At 39.9% G+C, this 16,811-nt stretch overlaps 1 protein-coding gene across 3 annotated transcripts in view; it reads right to left on the bottom strand.

The window, feature by feature from the left end:
• Positions 1-16,811, bottom strand: part of ANKS1B (ankyrin repeat and sterile alpha motif domain containing 1B) — a 399,263-nt gene that overhangs the window by 17,249 nt on the left and 365,203 nt on the right. Inside the window, exons 21-23 of one of the 3 annotated variants that reach the window (XM_079304860.1) lie at positions 14,049-14,123; positions 8,866-8,994; positions 4,666-4,737 (exon numbers count right to left, since the gene is read on the bottom strand). In XM_079304860.1, the coding sequence (XP_079160986.1) occupies positions 4,666-4,737; positions 8,866-8,994; positions 14,049-14,123 (276 nt within the window). The remainder of the gene's footprint in view (positions 1-4,665; positions 4,738-8,865; positions 8,995-14,048; positions 14,124-16,811) is intronic. The other 2 variants (XM_079304861.1, XM_079304862.1) reach the window with 2 other exon arrangements.

Consider the following 16,811-nt stretch of genomic DNA (forward strand, 5'->3'; position numbering starts at 1 on the left):
ACACACAGGACTCAAGGTGAGGCTGCACCAGTGCAGACTAAAGTGGGAAAATCACCTCCCTTGCCCAGCTGGGGAAGAGGAGCTTGAGTGCATCACTTTGACAAGATCATGCATGAAATGAAATTGAAATAAAAAGTCTAAGTCCACACTTGACCAGTTAATTTTGAAGCCAATTTGTCTTTTAGCAAATATTTACATACAATTATACTAGCAGCCTTTTAACAAATAATTACTAACTTCTCTCAGTCCAAAAGGTTTAAAAATGCATTACTGGCATAATTTAACACTTCTTGGAATAAAACTACATCTGCAATCCTCGTGGTACAAAAGTCTTTACTGCTTTACAATTAGTGAATGCCTCCAAGCTATATCATTAATACAAGCATTGCACTTGGGGTGCACCTGTACTGTACCTAGTTGAGAGTGAGATGGTTTTTTTTCTTTTGCAATATCTCTAAACATTCCTCTGCATTCCTCCTGCCCCTCAGATTCCTTTCAGCCAGAATTCAAGGATGTGCAATCCTCTTAACACATGGTACATCATGATGTGGATGTGCACAGAGTCTGAATGTCTATAAGACCTTCTACCACTACTTATTTTTTTCCTTTTGAGTAATATCCCTGTTCCATTTATCCAAATATTCATTTGCTTGTTCCACTGCAATCCCTCTGAAAGCAGTGGCCACACAAGAGAGAGGCAGAGCTGCAAGTCCCAAGAGAGCAGAGACTGAAGAATCTAAATCCCAAAATAGTGTTTGATGCTGACATGGTATTTGCCTGGGGATTTTCACCAGGAGGCATATGCAGACTTCTACACTTCTACTTTTGGAGAAAAAATGAAATGGAGATTGAAAAGTAAGAAAGGGTTTAGTAGATTGCCATCTAAATTCAGTTCCTTTTTTACATAAGAAGAAATTATAGGAGGAAGAAAGGCCCCAGATGCTGCCTGTTTTCAGCGAGTCAACTCTGCTTCACCTGCCTCTCCAGAGATAAGAAAATCAGATTTTGTAGCAACTCCAACTTTGACATTTTGGTCTTAAGTCAGCAAGACATTTAAATATCTGCTTTGTGAACAGAATTATATTGCCAATTCCTCAGAATTTTGACCTGAAATTTAAGAACCTATTCCTAACAAGAAAATATTTAAGAAAGAAATATAATAGCCAGGATGGTGGCAGGATCCAAGAACCAAATTTAAGTTCCCTTCTACTGCAGTAAATATTTGTCTGGTTTAGACTGGTGTATGCAACATCAGTGATTTAACACTGCTGCAAAGAAAGAATCTGCCTTGTTGCTGTGCTCCTGCTGTGCTCCTGCAACAATCCCCTTCCCACCTGGTCGAGGAATTCCAATGTGCAAATGCCAAATGAAGTCTGCTGTAGAGAGAAAGTCTCTTTCTAGCTCAAATTTAACTCTTGCCTTTATTTTTATGCAAACATATCTTATTCTCTCTTCATGTTCCTATGATAAATTGTGATGAAGGCAACAATCAGATTGAAAATGCAACTTGCAGTATTTCCCATTTCACACTGAAAAAGATGAAAGCTCTTAACTTCTTGAAGGCATCTCTCATATATGATTAATAAATCTGTTCTGGCCAGGACTGCAGGATTTAATCTCTAAGTAGGAGAGGTCAGTTTACAGCAGGTGGGGATGGAGATAAGGAGACAGTGCTGTCCACTAGAGAGGGAGTTTGTGAGAGAAAATAGCTGAAAACAAATAAGAAACCATAAAATATAAAGGAGTGCAAATATATGAATAGAAAAGTGAAATTCTTGACAAATATCCATAATTTCGGGTGGTTACAAGAATCTGCAGTTTGGAAGGGGAAAAAAAGCATGTATAACCTTGACCCCAGTGCTGAGCTCCAGCTATTGCATCTGCATGATTTTTCCCAAACAAATCCATCATCTGCCCTGCTAGAGCACACTGCTGCACAATGCTGAGAAGCACAGTGGATTGCCAAGAAGAGTTACTAAGGTAAAGGTTCCCAGTTGGATTTTTCTTTAAAAAAAAATATTATTGGTGGTTTCTTCACATTATAGAAGATTTAGGATCTCCTTTAAGCTATAAAGAAGGAGGCTGCTGTAAGCATCTCTATGGAGAGAAACAAGAGATATTCACAACACTTCCCTTGAGAACTAAAATCATCAATTGCAATAATTGAAAGCCCTGGGAGCATCTACAACTAACAGTGAGGGATCTGCAGTCAGCAAACATGTCATTTTTGTTGTTTCTCTGTATTTATAAATGATTAAGGAAGATCAAGGTTTTTTTCCCTGTGATGCACTTCTTTCATCCCTGTGCACCTGCTGACTGAAAGACATCCAGTGACTTGTCAACACTTTTGAGAGCAGCATTAAGGTGGAAAATCAAAAGCCACATTGACAGAAAATTTTCATACATTCTCGATAAAACCATTATGTGGCTGAGTCCAGAAAGATTAAAATATTGTGGGTAGTGACCTCAACTTGCAAGTTTATATATGACATACTGCCCCCATATCCAACAAGTTTCAGATTGCAGTAGGCTATAGTTTTGCAATATGTGCATGGAGTAACAAATAAAATACCAGAATAAAAAAATATTGCTCTATTACAATTGTACAACCCTGAGTAAAGGTCTTGCTGACCCTAGAGACACTGGGCAAGTGTAAAGAATCCAGTACCTGAGAGCCAGACAAACAATATATCTAGCTATTTGCTTCTTTTTCTTGTAAGTGAAATGTACCTTTCAATACATTGGAAGTAAAATGTAACTATAACAGAAACCAGTGTTTCAATGACAACCCAAGGTTGCTTAAATAGAATAATGAACATCACAGCAAAATTTCAGGATGACTTTGGACAATCTGGACTCCCAATTCCCTTTCAGGAGACATCCAGAGGGAGAAAGCTTTGGAAAAATATACATTTTTATCATTGGGAAGCAGGCTAAAATAATAATTTGTTCCCATTAAGTCAAAGGTTTTTGCTTTTGACTTTTGATTAAAAGGACTACATAGAAAGAATAGATGAAATCCTGATTAAAACCTGTTTTATTCAAATATCTTTGCAATGAAAAAACCTCAAACATATATAAACATAAAATAAACACTCTCACAAAACAACTGTTTCAAAAGATAATGCAAAAAAGAAATGTACACAAACCCCATCACTGTATTATATGTGTCTTGTATGGCACTATAGAAAGCCAGTACAATTGCACTATTTATATAGAAAATGTGTATTTTAAATTAAATCTCTTTTCAAACACTTAGTATAATTTTAATTGGCCAAAGTTATTGCTTATAGAAATATATATTAAAATGTCTATAAATTATTTAGAGTGCCTTTTTTGATGTTAAGCCTCTGGTTCAGTCAGAAAACTCACTGAAGCTGCCATATGCTGCTATGGTGCAAAATTCTGCCCTAATTTCTGCACAGGCATGAGCCTAAAGAATTGAACTGCTAAGCCTGAGTTTCAAAACTGTATTGGAAGATGATATGCTTGCAGCCTCAATTAATTCCCCAGAACACATGTATGTGATTGTAAATCCCTCTGTGTCAAATTGTTGTTTTTTTTTTTTTTCAAAGGATTTTAAGCCCAGGTAAGGAATGATTAGCATATAATTAACTGAAAATCCTCAGATCTTCAGGCAATCTAGAAATTGTGAATTACTGCCAGCCCTTAGCTAAAACAGCTTGTACTAAAGTCTGTGTGCTGCACACACATAACCAGCAGGAAATGGTTGTCTGATTGCATGAATTTTATACATCTTCCAGTTTTCTGATCTGGTCTTGTGCTCAAAGACATCTTGCATAAGAGACAAATGATACACAGAAGAAAAGATTTTGCTCATCCATCTAGGTAATTGTACCTGTTTGGTAGATTAGCAAACCATTATATTCTTAATTAAATAATCATGCCAGACCATGATATGTTCACCATGGCTGTGAACAGGTGTGTTCTTACACAACTACACATGGGAATAAATCAGGCTATGGCTTGTTTTGAGCAGCAATGTTTCTTGGAGATAGACTACTGTAATTTTCTACAAACCAGTGTCAGGCCAAAGAGCCACTGGAAAACATATTCTTAAGAGTCTGAAGGAAACCTAGCTGCTTTTCCACCACTGAGACCCCATTTCACCCTTTAATGAAAAAAGCATATAAGTAACTCATAATTAAAGGAAATAATCATGTGAGTAAAATTATCCATAGGATTATGTGACTGTTTGATTAGACCATATATAAAATCCAATGTGTCTGGCAACATGTTATATATTTACTACAGTGCATTTATAATTGAAAATTAAATCTAGATTACCATATAAAAGCAATAAATTCTGTTTATAAAACAATTGGATATGGGCATGCTAAAATTGTGTGGAAATGTGGAATACTTTAAAACATACTCAAAGACTCATGAGAAAACATAACATACATTTGGGGTTTTTTTTGTTAGATACAACATGCAAAATAAAAATTTATCTTTAAATTTTGGTATTACATCAATTTAAGATATAAGACAGAATAGATTTCCTATTGAATGTCATTGTTAAAGCAAGGAAAGGAAATGGGTAACAGTACATTACAAAAACAAAAAGGGTACAGTAAAAACAATCACAGATTGACATTATTCAATTCTTTTGCAATAGAGAAATGAGGAGGATCACCAACTTACCCTCATCTTTGCACATGCATCCTGTGTTGACTCTGTGCCTCTTAACTCTTTTACCAGCATGGAACCTAAATACTAAAACAAAAACCCATTGAACTTAAATTAACTGAAATTCCAGAACTGACAAACATCTGCAGAAATGCACTAAAAACACTTTAAAAAACCTAGTGGTAGCAATCAATTTCTTAACATATGGCTTTAGATTTTTTTTTCCTTTGCAGTTCTTTGAAAAATCATTTAAAGCAATGTGTTAATCAACCCATGAAACAAGAATGCACAGCAGCACATGTATTGAATCAGCTGGAGTTCTTTGAAACAATATCTGAAATCTTCTAGCTTATCATTTTAGTTGCTGAAACAACGAACAAATACTACAAATTCCATCTTTAAAAAGCCATTTGATTATAAAATGGAGAATTTTCTTTTTTTAGCTGCCATCTGCCAAACTCCTATTGTTATGTGTGCAGTCACATGGATGAGAAGGCCAGCAGTGATCTTAACCTCGGTGTACTCAATCTGTAACTAATTTACGTGCAAATAGCAGAGCCCAATGTCAGCAAAGAGAGATGATAAATCTGTACTAAAACTGGCTTAAACTATTATTGCTTCCTAAGGAAAGGCTGACCCCAAGTATTATTTTAAAGCCTTTGTGATCTGGAGGAGGGTTCCAGATGTGTGAGAGGAAGCAGCAGGGTGCTGTGCCCTGGCTCAGCTGGAAACCACCACGTCCTCAGAGGAGCCTGCTCATGTCCAAGGGTCACAAGGCAGGCACAGCCCCTGTGACACAGGCCTCTCCCTTGCTGTGTCCCCTGTTGGCACACGCAGTTTGAGCCCTCCTGCACCCTGACAGCAGCCCCTGAGGTCTCAGTACCCCCTTACACCACGTTTGAATGGTGCTGCTCCTCCAGGGATGGAGCTGGCTGCAGCATCCCTGCATTCCCACCTAGCGGCAAGGGCTCCTGTTGTGGCCAACTGGGCTGTACCAAAGCCACACCACACTCTGCATTTCTCCTCCAGATGCTACAGGTGTGCCTATCTGTGGGTGTGCATGTGTACTCAGAGCTCTGTGCAAACATTTCTGAATTTCTGTATGATGCCATTTGCAAGACTGGCTTAACTGAGCATATAGCACAGCAAGGCACCCCTCACCTGCCCTTCCCCAGGCACAGAGAAGTCTCTCCCTCTATTCTCACTGCAGCACAAGGCCACAGCTTCTTCTAAGTCTCCAGTCCTAAGTGAGCAACATGGGAGCTGAAGATAAGTCATGCCACTGTGAGAATATGGAAAGTAGGCTGCAGGAGGAGAGAAAGCACTGTGGGTAGGAGTCTCTTTCTGCAGGATGCTGCAGCCCACCACTGCTGACCCATCTCACTCTAGCAGACTGACTCCTCATGGAAACAGCCTAAGCTGATCCAACCAGATGGTGAACCAGCTTCAGCTTAGACAAGAACCTATCAAAAAGAGCTTCACATACAGATGAATGCAAGCTGGAACTGAACAGAAAGTACACTGGTTCAGTTCTCTGGTCTCTTGACCTAAACTGACATATTCTCTTTCAAGCCTTCAGTTTGCATTGTGTATGGCAGGAGTCCCTGACCTGCAAGAAAATGCATAAATATTTCAATGTAGACAGTAGCCAACACAGCAATTAGTGAGAAACACTTTATAGAGCATTATAAATGGGCCAGTGAGCAACATCAACACTACCAGATAAGCACAAGCATAAAGGAATGAATGAAGGGCATTCCTAGAGGACTGCAGATGTGAAAGATTCATAAAGAGAGCAGCTGTGAGTCCAGCTGGGGGCTCGATGGTGACGTGAGTAGGGCTTTGGGCATTAATTTGATGGGACAGTTTGATACTGTCCTTGAAGAAAACCAACAAATTTAAAGCAAGCTAAAAAATTAGAAGAGTAAACAAAACCATATTGAATTGAACTCTATTTTTTTCTGAATCCTGCTGTCCAACACATTTAGAATCCTTAGCCTTCTCTGGACAGGTTGCAATTAATGACTTAAATTTTTGTTTGGTTGGATGGTTTTTGTTTTGCTTTGGGGTTATTATTTTGTTAGTTTTTTTCTCCTCACTTTTTTTATAGACTACAGTAAAGCAAATTGATTTTTCCTTGAAAGCTACTAGTTGTTCAGGCACCAGGGTAAAAAGCAGTGCTTTTTGCTTATGGCACAAGAGGAAGAAAGAGAAGAGAAGGAGAGCTCCTGTCCCCCCTGCACAGAAGCAAAAAGCCTCAGCTGAAGGCATTCAGAAATGCTTCCCAAGGTGGAATAGACACACAAATCACAGTAGTACCATCCAATTTAGTTGTCAGAAAAATCTGAAACTCTAGGAGGAAATTTTGCTTCCTTTTGACTTGCTGTGCTTTTGGAAACATTCCTTCTCAAACACCCAGGGCATGTGGGAGTAATACAGAGAACATCCAAGAGTTTGAGTGATGAATGGGGCATACAATGAAAGCTACCCCTGTTATAACTTAGAAGCCAGGGTTCTATTCTATAGGGCTGAGGTCAATACAGCTCAAGGAGCTGAAACAAAGGGGTGACACACGGTCCTTAGGAAAGGAAGGTCTTTCCTTAGCACCACTAACTTGAATATTCCTGGTCGTTCCAACTTCATTTCTTTAATGACCCATCTTCCAATCTGTTACAAAAGTTACATTAGATTATGAATTTACTGCTGGATCATGCAAAAAGTGAAAAGGCACTTGAGATAAACATGTTTACTTCATTGAAAACTATGAAAAATATTTTAAAAACTAGAAGTTGCTAATTTTCCTTTTCAATCTAAGGTGAGCAAGGAGATTTTGGATAGTAGGGAAACAAGCTAGAAGCAGGTAAAATGGTCCTTGACCATAACTTGCTGAGGAAGGCAGAGGTCCTAGATACTGTCCAGGGATAATCACTGCATGCATGGCAATTTTTAACCCCGTGAGGGTCTGATGGAAGATAGAGATGTGCTCCAGAAAGACAGGTCAGTAACACACCTGCCCCTCCTCAGTGGGAGCCAGGCTCTGTCATACCTGAACTTAGTCTCTAATTCCTGTCTTCCCAGACATGCCTTAAATCCAGTCCAGGAACCTCCACCTGTTCCCCAAAATGCAGCAGTATTTAGTGAACAGAGCACTATCCTAAAAGGCACCAAAGATCCAAGCTCCTTCAAGTGAAGAAGATCTCAGCCTCATGTTCTGGACCAGTAGTTCACCCCCAGCTGTTTTCCTAAAGTCACTGCAAGTACTGAGCCCCTTTCCTTTGCACCATAAGCCAGCCTTCCTCCAGAGAGAACACACAGTGGGCTGGCAGGCACCTTCAGCAATGCTTTCCACAAAGTCAGAAGGGGAAATGCAAGCATTTAAAAAGGTAGGTTGAGGTATCTCTTCAGCTCCCCAGAAGCTCCAGTCTCCCCACCCTGTTGGCAGGGAACTCAGGATTTTAGAAAACTGTTTTTCATTTTAAAAAAGCCTTCCAATGAGTTTCTGTATCACAGGAGACCTTTCTCTCCTCCACAAGCATTTATAACAGCCAGAGAAGACTAATTGTCTTTAGTTGTAGGGGGAAGCTCCATTTCTCCAGGGATGGGAAGTGGTAATCACCTGCAGCCACATGGAGATAAAAATAAGTATGCCCTGCCCTGATGGAACTGACTGGTACTTCAAGCAGTCATCAGGCTGGGAGAGGCCCTTGTCCCATGGATGGAAAACACTCAGGACACTCATCTCCTTTTTCTCTATTTCCTTTCCCAAAAACACATGTATTAAGTTCAGATGAGGCAACTCTTACTTTAATTGCTGTGCACACAGCATTAAGGTAGGTAAGAGGATCCCATATTGAGTTTTATTATTCTTCCATAACTACTAGACAGGGATTTGTAAGAGACAAAAAGTAGAGGTGCTTGCTCTCACTGTCACTTCAACAACACTTAGAGCACTGTGAGTAAGTGGCTTTCTCTAACACTAATGTCACATATAATATACAATACATATAATGCAATATATCACACAATTCATAGGAAAAAAGTACTGTGCATCCTTGTTTCTCATTTATTACAATAACAGTATTTCAGAAGTAGTGGCCTGTTTCTCCAAATGTGACAGAAAAACCACTATAAATGATAGTAAAACAGAACAGTCTATCAAAATCCAAGTTTAATGTATCTACCCCAAATCAAACCACTGAATTTATCAACACTTACAAATGCCTTATAATCACATGACTGGAAGATGAGTTTCTCTGGATGATGTTGCCAATATTGTACAGGCGTTGATGCTGTGGCTTCATTTGGAGGTCTCAAGGTAATTGAAGGCTCTCCCCAGTCTCCTGTCTGAAAATCACAGTTGTTCAAGATGTAAGAGTATGTGCAGACAAATTCACTATAGAGTAGCCCTCCACTGTTGTGCTCAATTAACAAGGATTTATTTTTCTACACATAGAGCCACGTTACTAAAATAAGGAAACACAACCCCTACAATATTTTTCATGATTTAATTTATAATCCAAAGTCATCTACTGTAGTGTTTAATGAGGCTCTAATTAAATCTCTGCTTTGAGAATAAAATCATTAGGCACCGGAAATGTTCCTTAAAAATAAGTGTTTACAATACATATATGAGGATGAGAGCACTTGAGAAAAATCATGAGATGCACAAAAATGCCTATCACAAATCCTGCTATGTGTTTTACAAGCTTTTCTGCACAGTTAATATGCCTTCCATTTTCCAGCACATATAGCCAATAACTAACTTTCCTAAATGGCTAAATAACAGAGACATTGCTTTGATCTGAAGACTTATTATACATTCTTCAAACACATAAGGCATTCTTTAATCTCTTTACGAATATTTACTTTGATCACCTTCTCTTGATGCCTCATTGTGGAGGTACTAACATTGCCCTTCCACATTCATCCTTCTCATTGATATAGGAGATTGTCTTTCTGAGCTGTCATCTCCTCTCTTTCTTCAGAGAACACAGGCAGGAGTGCAGTTTGCTGCCAAATCCCTTTGCAGAACACTCTTCTGCCCTCCAAAAGAGCCAGTGCAGCCAGGAACGTCCCCAGCCTGGCACTGCTGGTCTGGGTCTCACTTGCCATTGTGTATTTGTGATGATGGCTCCATGGAACCTGAACTGACACATCCTCAGGGGCTCCTTTTACCTTGCAGGTCTATTGCATCAGCTCACTTTCACTGAAAATGACCCATGGAGGGACTTCTATTCCTGTGCTCTCTTCCCTCTGCCACCACCCTCACTTCTCTCCTCTCCTGTCTGGTCTGGACTGCCTCTCAATTCTCCTATTCTCACAGCTCTGTCTTTTTGCAATTACACTTGTCCTTCCTGATCCTCCTTCTTCTCCTGCCCATTCTCTCCCAAACTATTTTACCCTTTCCTATATGATAATTTCAGTTTGGATTGTGCTACTTCTTTCTTTACCTGCACTTATCTCTGTGTATTTTCTATGTATTCCATATTGTTAAAATATGTGTTGAAACTGACAAGGAATTGTCATCAGCATTTCACACAGAACATGGCTAGAAGTTCAGACTTTTATAGCAAAAGGAAGTTAAGCATCAAAAACACATGAAAAAGATCTTATCAAAGACATTCAAAGTCTGGCAAACTATCACATCTTACTAATTAAGTCAGGACAGAATAAACAGAACAAGTACATCATTTTCATGTGTCACAAAATAACAAAATGACACGCATTTGCACAGCTCTGCAACGAAAAGCAAGAGATAAATCTGGAAACATCAACATTACCCTGCCATTATGGCAACTTCAAGCAGGAGAACATCATAAAACAATGAACCTAGTCACTGGTGACACCATTAGCAAATCTACCAATTACACAGTACTGTAATTTCTGTTTTGCCTAGTTAAGTTGCCTATATGCCATGGATATGACTTCAGCATCAGATTTTGAAAGGAAAGCAGCAGGAGCAATTGCTCCAATTTTTGTGAGTTTGCATCCACAAAAGTGAATCCTTCTGGCCACTAATGCATAAAAATTTTCTATCTTATTTTATCTGAAGTGGGAATTCGATTTCTTTATGAGGCAGTTCTTATAAAATAAGGTTTCCATCATTTACAAGGGGCAAGGATCTGCATCCTTATTAGTGGAGTCTGATATCAAGAGAAGAGGGACTGAACCCATCACAAATTCTCACACTGTGTTCAGCTGTCTCTTATTAATGTTCATGGCTAACAGGCCACTTGCTTTAGTCTTTTTTCCCCCCCCCAAATAAAGATACACTCCTGCATGTTCTGTGTAAGAAAGCAGAGCTCAGGAGGTACATCCTGGCCATTTAGCAAAATGTGGACAGGGAGTAAATTCAGGACAGAAAAGCTGCAAAAGTACATCTCTGTGCCAAGGAAGCACAGGGATGGGATCAGAGGTGGGACCAGAACTACTGAGCAAGTGACCAGGGGTAGTGCCCCAAACCCTTCTGTTGCACTGCTCAGGAAATGCAGGGCACATGCAGGAAAGAGATAGCACTGGCAGATTAAGCAGGGAGTGAGTATATAATTTTACAGTTTGTTCCTCTTTTGCATATAAAGTGTGAAAAGCATAGAGAATTGCAGTTTCTGTCTGTAAATAAAGGGCAGAAAAGGGGGAACAATGTTTACTTCTGATTACCTCCTCAATTTTATAAAAAAATTAGAAATAATCTTCAATCAGGCTAATAAAACCAGAAACTTAGTTATGAGAAACTTAGTGGGACTTTGTGGACACCATGTTTGTATCCTCTGAATGCTCTGTAAATATGATCATCCTATTACCTACTCTTTAAGTTAGAAAAAATAGAATTAACAAAATTACTATACATGTCTCCAGGATGTCCTAAACATGCAAGAGAGCTGAGGTTAGGGCAATGCAGACATACAGGATTTCTGCTGCTCCTGACAGACCACTGCCCCTGGAGGCCTTTCATGTATTTCCATGTGTCTTGTAGAGGGAGCAGCTACTAAGAAAAGTGCATAAAATTGAACACATAGATATAGATTATTATGATGGATGGAGAAGATATTATAGATAGTCAACATTTTCTTTTACAGCTGTATCATAGGTGTTTTTTAATATTCAGCAGACATGGCTCCTTGTTTCCTTTCCTTTTGTTTCTTACCAAACTCCTTAGACTTTTAAACAGTACTACTGTTAGTATTCATAACCTATTTAGACTGAACTGTAACAGGGTAGTCTCCAAAGCCCAGATCCATGAAGATGTTTAGAAGTGTAATTCCTATTACATACTCCCCATGCAATTTCCTTTCCCCTTTTTCTTTTATTTATTTATTTATTTATTTATTTATTTATTTATTTATTTATGAATTAAAGCTTTTAAACACAATTTAGACATCTAAATACATCCATAAATCTGTGTCTAAAAACCTCACCAAGAAGAAAGGGAGCTTCTCAGCTGACTGGCTCTAGCTACATACTGAAATTCTGAGATTTAGGATGTGATGGTGACATTTAACATCAGGTAAAATACAAAATAGGACCATCTTTGACCTAGAGAAGACGAAACCACCAGGTCCAAGTCAGGGTGGAAAAATTAATTACTACTAGTCCTAAATCTGAGGAGTTGATGTGGAACAATTTATGGGTGATGTATTGAGATTCAGGTCCTTCAAAAGCACCTAATACACTTTTCAAGTGGTACAGAAATTGCTGTGCAAGACCAACTATAATATTTGATTTAAGTTTTAAAAATAGATATGATAGGATAAGGATTTTCTGGTTTGAATATTTAATTTGCAATTATAAGAAATAATCAAACATTTAAGCTTATGTATTTTTTATGACACAATATACGGATGGAGATATTTATCTCTCTGATGAAGTAGAAAGGCAAGAGATAATTTCTTCCTCATCTAACTTTACAGCTCATCAGACAGCTGTGCAATTTATCACATGGTTTTTGCTGTACCGCCTGTGGTTAATTCCAATCTCCCTATGACTTTAACCAGCACCTTTCCTCTCTTTGGCCTCAGCTAACTTGAAAAACAAGATCATTTTGTTCCATATTTTGCAGATAAAGAATTTAAAAACAGAAAATGGTCTTAAGGCAGGTGCCAGAGAGGTAAGGATTCAATCCTTTTGCAATGACAACTTTTAATAGCCTTAGAGAACAATACCTTGTGCTCTTGCAGTGTTTTCTAACCCCCTAAATGGGCAGATATGCACTTCTCAGTGCTCTAGAAAGGCTTGGATGCTTGATGTCAAATGAGCTACAGAAGCAGACTACAGCTATTATTTCCTCTACGATTTTTTCTACAATTGCTGCACATTTTCCTATCTTATCCCATTCTCTCAAAAGTGTGTTTGACTCGTATTAAAGGCACCTGGATGCAGAGATAGTCGCAGATAAGAAGTAACCTCAATAAATCTATAAAAATCTAACACCTCCCTCATCTTTTTATAAAAATGTCAAGTTAAAAAGACTCCATGCTAAAAGGAAGAAAAAAACCAAGAAGGTCTGGTTTTGAGTGGTTTGAATGCAGTTATTTTTAACAAGGACGGCATCTTATAACTTTTCACCTGTTAAGCCTCATGCCTAGTTATGGTAACGTGTATTAGTCACCATGACAACAGCAAATTGGAGCACACATGGATACAACAGTTCTGGCTGAAACGTTTATAATTCTTTCCCTGTAAAATTTTTAAATGTTCTGCAGACCGGTCGAGTCCTCATTATTTGCTTGTGTTTTAGTTCCTAGAGGAAGACAATTTTTTTAGCTCCTTAATTGTTTGGCTTTTGAAATAATGGAAACGGGTTCATGGTGTACTTCAGATTTCAAATACTTCTGATGCTCGGTAGCCAAAATGACCCCTCTCTGGCAGAAGGGTTCCAAGGAGGCATGAGAGAATTAGGAGAAATCTACAGCTGCTCTCAAATACCCTGCTGGACTCTGGCTGTGGTCCTCACCACGCTGCAGTATGGATGCTCTCACATGCACAGCGCTTGTGGCTGCCACAGGAGTGACAAAACCCACCGGCATTACCTCCAGCTCCCCCCCAGTGCCTCTGCAAAGGCGGCGTAACCTCGGCTGGGCAGAGCCGACGGACCAACACAGAGAGGGCAGCACAACACAGCGCGGGCGAAACCGTGCCAGCCCAGCCGGCCACACGGTTTCCCGCTTGGCAGGAGGGAGCGGACAAAAACACGAGGAACAGGACTCGGAGCCCCGAGCTGGGGGGAGGCTGCTGGCGGTGCCCCGTGCCCAGGGAACCGACACACGCCAAACCACACGGCACGACACACCGAGGCGCACACACGGCCCGGCGCCGCCGCCGCCGCGGCCGCACGGGGACACCGAGGCGACAGACTCAACACCCATGGAGGGACAACACAGCCGCTCACCGCTGTATCTTACATTATGAACCTGATGGATCGAGGAGAAAGGATATCCTGCATTCTGGTTGGTCCAGATCTCACAGACCGAAGACTGCTAATATAAACAGAAAACTGTATCTCATCTTGCAAATATTAATGCACTGCAACTGCCAAAAGGCAAGAATAATTAAGAAAAGGCTTGCAATAATACTAAAGAACGAAGTAAAACAGTTGTAAAAAGTAATTCTTTCATTTATTTGCTGACAAAATATTTTTGGACTGACTGAAAAGAAACATAGCTTATTCAGAAACTTTAGAAGAGGTTTCAGACTGTGAGTACAAGAAAACAATATAGTCAGAAGTGCTCATGATGTAAAGAGATAAAGTTATACAAGCATAAATAGAAACTTCCTAGAGCAGAAGTAATACTGGTTACTTTCAGGTTTTGGCAGGAAAGAAGTTTGAAGTCAACATGCCAAGTAAGTTTTGAGACTTAAATCTCTCTCTGTTGGAGACATTCACAGGGGAAAGGAAGGGAAAAATCTGGCAGCACAACCAACAGGAAAAATACATTTTCTTTATAACAATTACCAGAAATGAATGCATTGCAATTTAGTGAAGCAGCTGCCCACCATCTCCTCCCAACAACAGTTCCTTTGCATACTAAGATACAGATAATATTACCTTTGGCATTGACCATGACCCCAGTGTGTAAATGGAAGGTTTCAGCCTACCCCCTACATTACCATACAGAGAATCTGTAGTAGTGAAGCAAAGTAAGCATATTGTAGCATCTCTAGCAAAAGCAGCAGAACTAGGCAGGCACAGCATTCACCAGCATCTTTTATATATTTCCTCGTTTGGACAATCGTCAATAAAGCATCTGTGGCACCTCAGCAAACGCTAAAATAACATTTTACAGTAGCCAGGCAACTAAAACCAAGCATCAGACATAGGATCTGCCCACGCTATCTCCAGCAGGCAGCAACAAAAGGCAATAAACAGACATGAAAAATGCAACTGCAGCATCCAGAAGAGATAGCAATTAATATATCAGTAATTTAACAACATCAGGAACGTGCAATGCTGGTTTTTGGCAGCAGCAGCAGCAGGAATTCAGCACTAATGCTCAAATCAACCCAGAGAAATGCAAGTCTTCTTAAAATATATAAGGCTCTTTCTCTTACCTTTTGTAGCCTGCACCCTGGCTGCCAACAGAGTAAGTTACCACTTCTGGTTACTGTCAGGGAAGCCTGGCATCCTCTGGACTGACTACAGAGAGCTGCCAGACAGCCTGGTGGCTGTCTAATGTTGTTAATTGTCCCTTATTTCCTTCATCATCTAAAATGCATGAGCACACATCCCTTCCTCCAGCTTCAGTAATTTTGAAACTTCCACCTCCTGCATCTTGTTTTTGGAGTTCTTTGCTTCTCATTCATGATGTGCAGGGCTCTATATTTTGATAGCATTAGCTAATTAAGACTTTGACTTTTGTTCAGTCTTCTACCTCATCCCCTGCAACTTGCTACAAACTAGTCCTCCTCCATGTGATGAACATATAGTCTCAATGCAAGGCCAGCAGCAAAACACTGCTGCAGCTTCTTCTGCTGTGCCATCCTTAGGACATTGGTTACCAATTACATTTTTCTGAGTGTGTCAAGCAAACTGACTTCTGGATGTTTTGGCCATCCCCATCGCTCTGATGCCTGTATCTGTTTGCCTGAGGAGGGGAATATTCCTGACTAGGAATCCATGGCAGAAAATTGTGCCTCTGCTTTTCAAGAGAAGAGCAAAGAGAAGGCACTTCCATGCTGGTCCAGCATGCCCAAGCATCTGGTAATTAAGGTAGTCAAGAAAACTGACTGCACTGCTATTCTGAGGTACTGAAAGCAGCAAGGGATGCAGCAGGATACTGCATGCTGGCAGATATTTTATTTCTCCCCAGCACTGGCAAGGGGTTGCCATGATGCAGCCACTTCTCAGTATCAAGATATTCTTGAGACAAAAGTATGCCCTTAAATCCTGCCCCTCCTGAGGACCTGCCTTTAGGGATGGGTATGGGGCCTCAGCCAGCTCAGTCCTTCAGCTGCCCTGTGCTAACTCAGGGACAGGTAACCCTGCAACACCTCTGTGCCCAGGCTTCAAGCTGCTCCATTTGAAAAGAGGGCAGGGAATTCATCCTTTTACACTTGTCAATGGTACCCATCCTGCCTCTCCCTCCCCAGCCCATCTTCTCCCAGATGGAAACACACAAGTTTTGGGTCCAAGTCTCTTCTTCAAGAACTGTTAAAGTGAACTTCTCCCAACAAACAGATTTACCTCCAGAATTAAAGGTTTGAAGGTTGAAACCATCTTTAAATAAAATCAACAATAAATCAAGCAGAGCAGCAGAGACTGAGAATTTCCCACAACTCCACGAATGCCCAGTCAGAAGGGCAGCAGTGCAAAACTCATTACTCAGTTTTGCATTCATTAATGTTTGAATGACTAAGGTACTAAAAGGCAGTGCAGATGGAACATTAATTTTATGGATGGTAATGAATTCAAATTCAGAAATCAACCTTTTCCTTGCACTATTGTAGAAATATTTAGCATTTACTATATACATATTTTATATCTTCAAAGTACTTTAAATTGTTAATGAATTATGAAATGCCCAGGAGAAGTACCTAAAGTTGCATATCCCTGTGGTGGAGAGGAAGCAACCAAGGCAAGGAAAAAGGTTAAGTGATTATCTGAGGCCAAAAAATAGGCAGTGGAAGGAAGAATGGGGATTAGACTTCAAACACTCACAATTTTCACC

This window comes from Erithacus rubecula (assembly GCF_903797595.1).
Source record: "Erithacus rubecula genome assembly, chromosome: 4".
Classification (NCBI taxonomy): Eukaryota; Metazoa; Chordata; class Aves; order Passeriformes; family Muscicapidae; genus Erithacus; species Erithacus rubecula.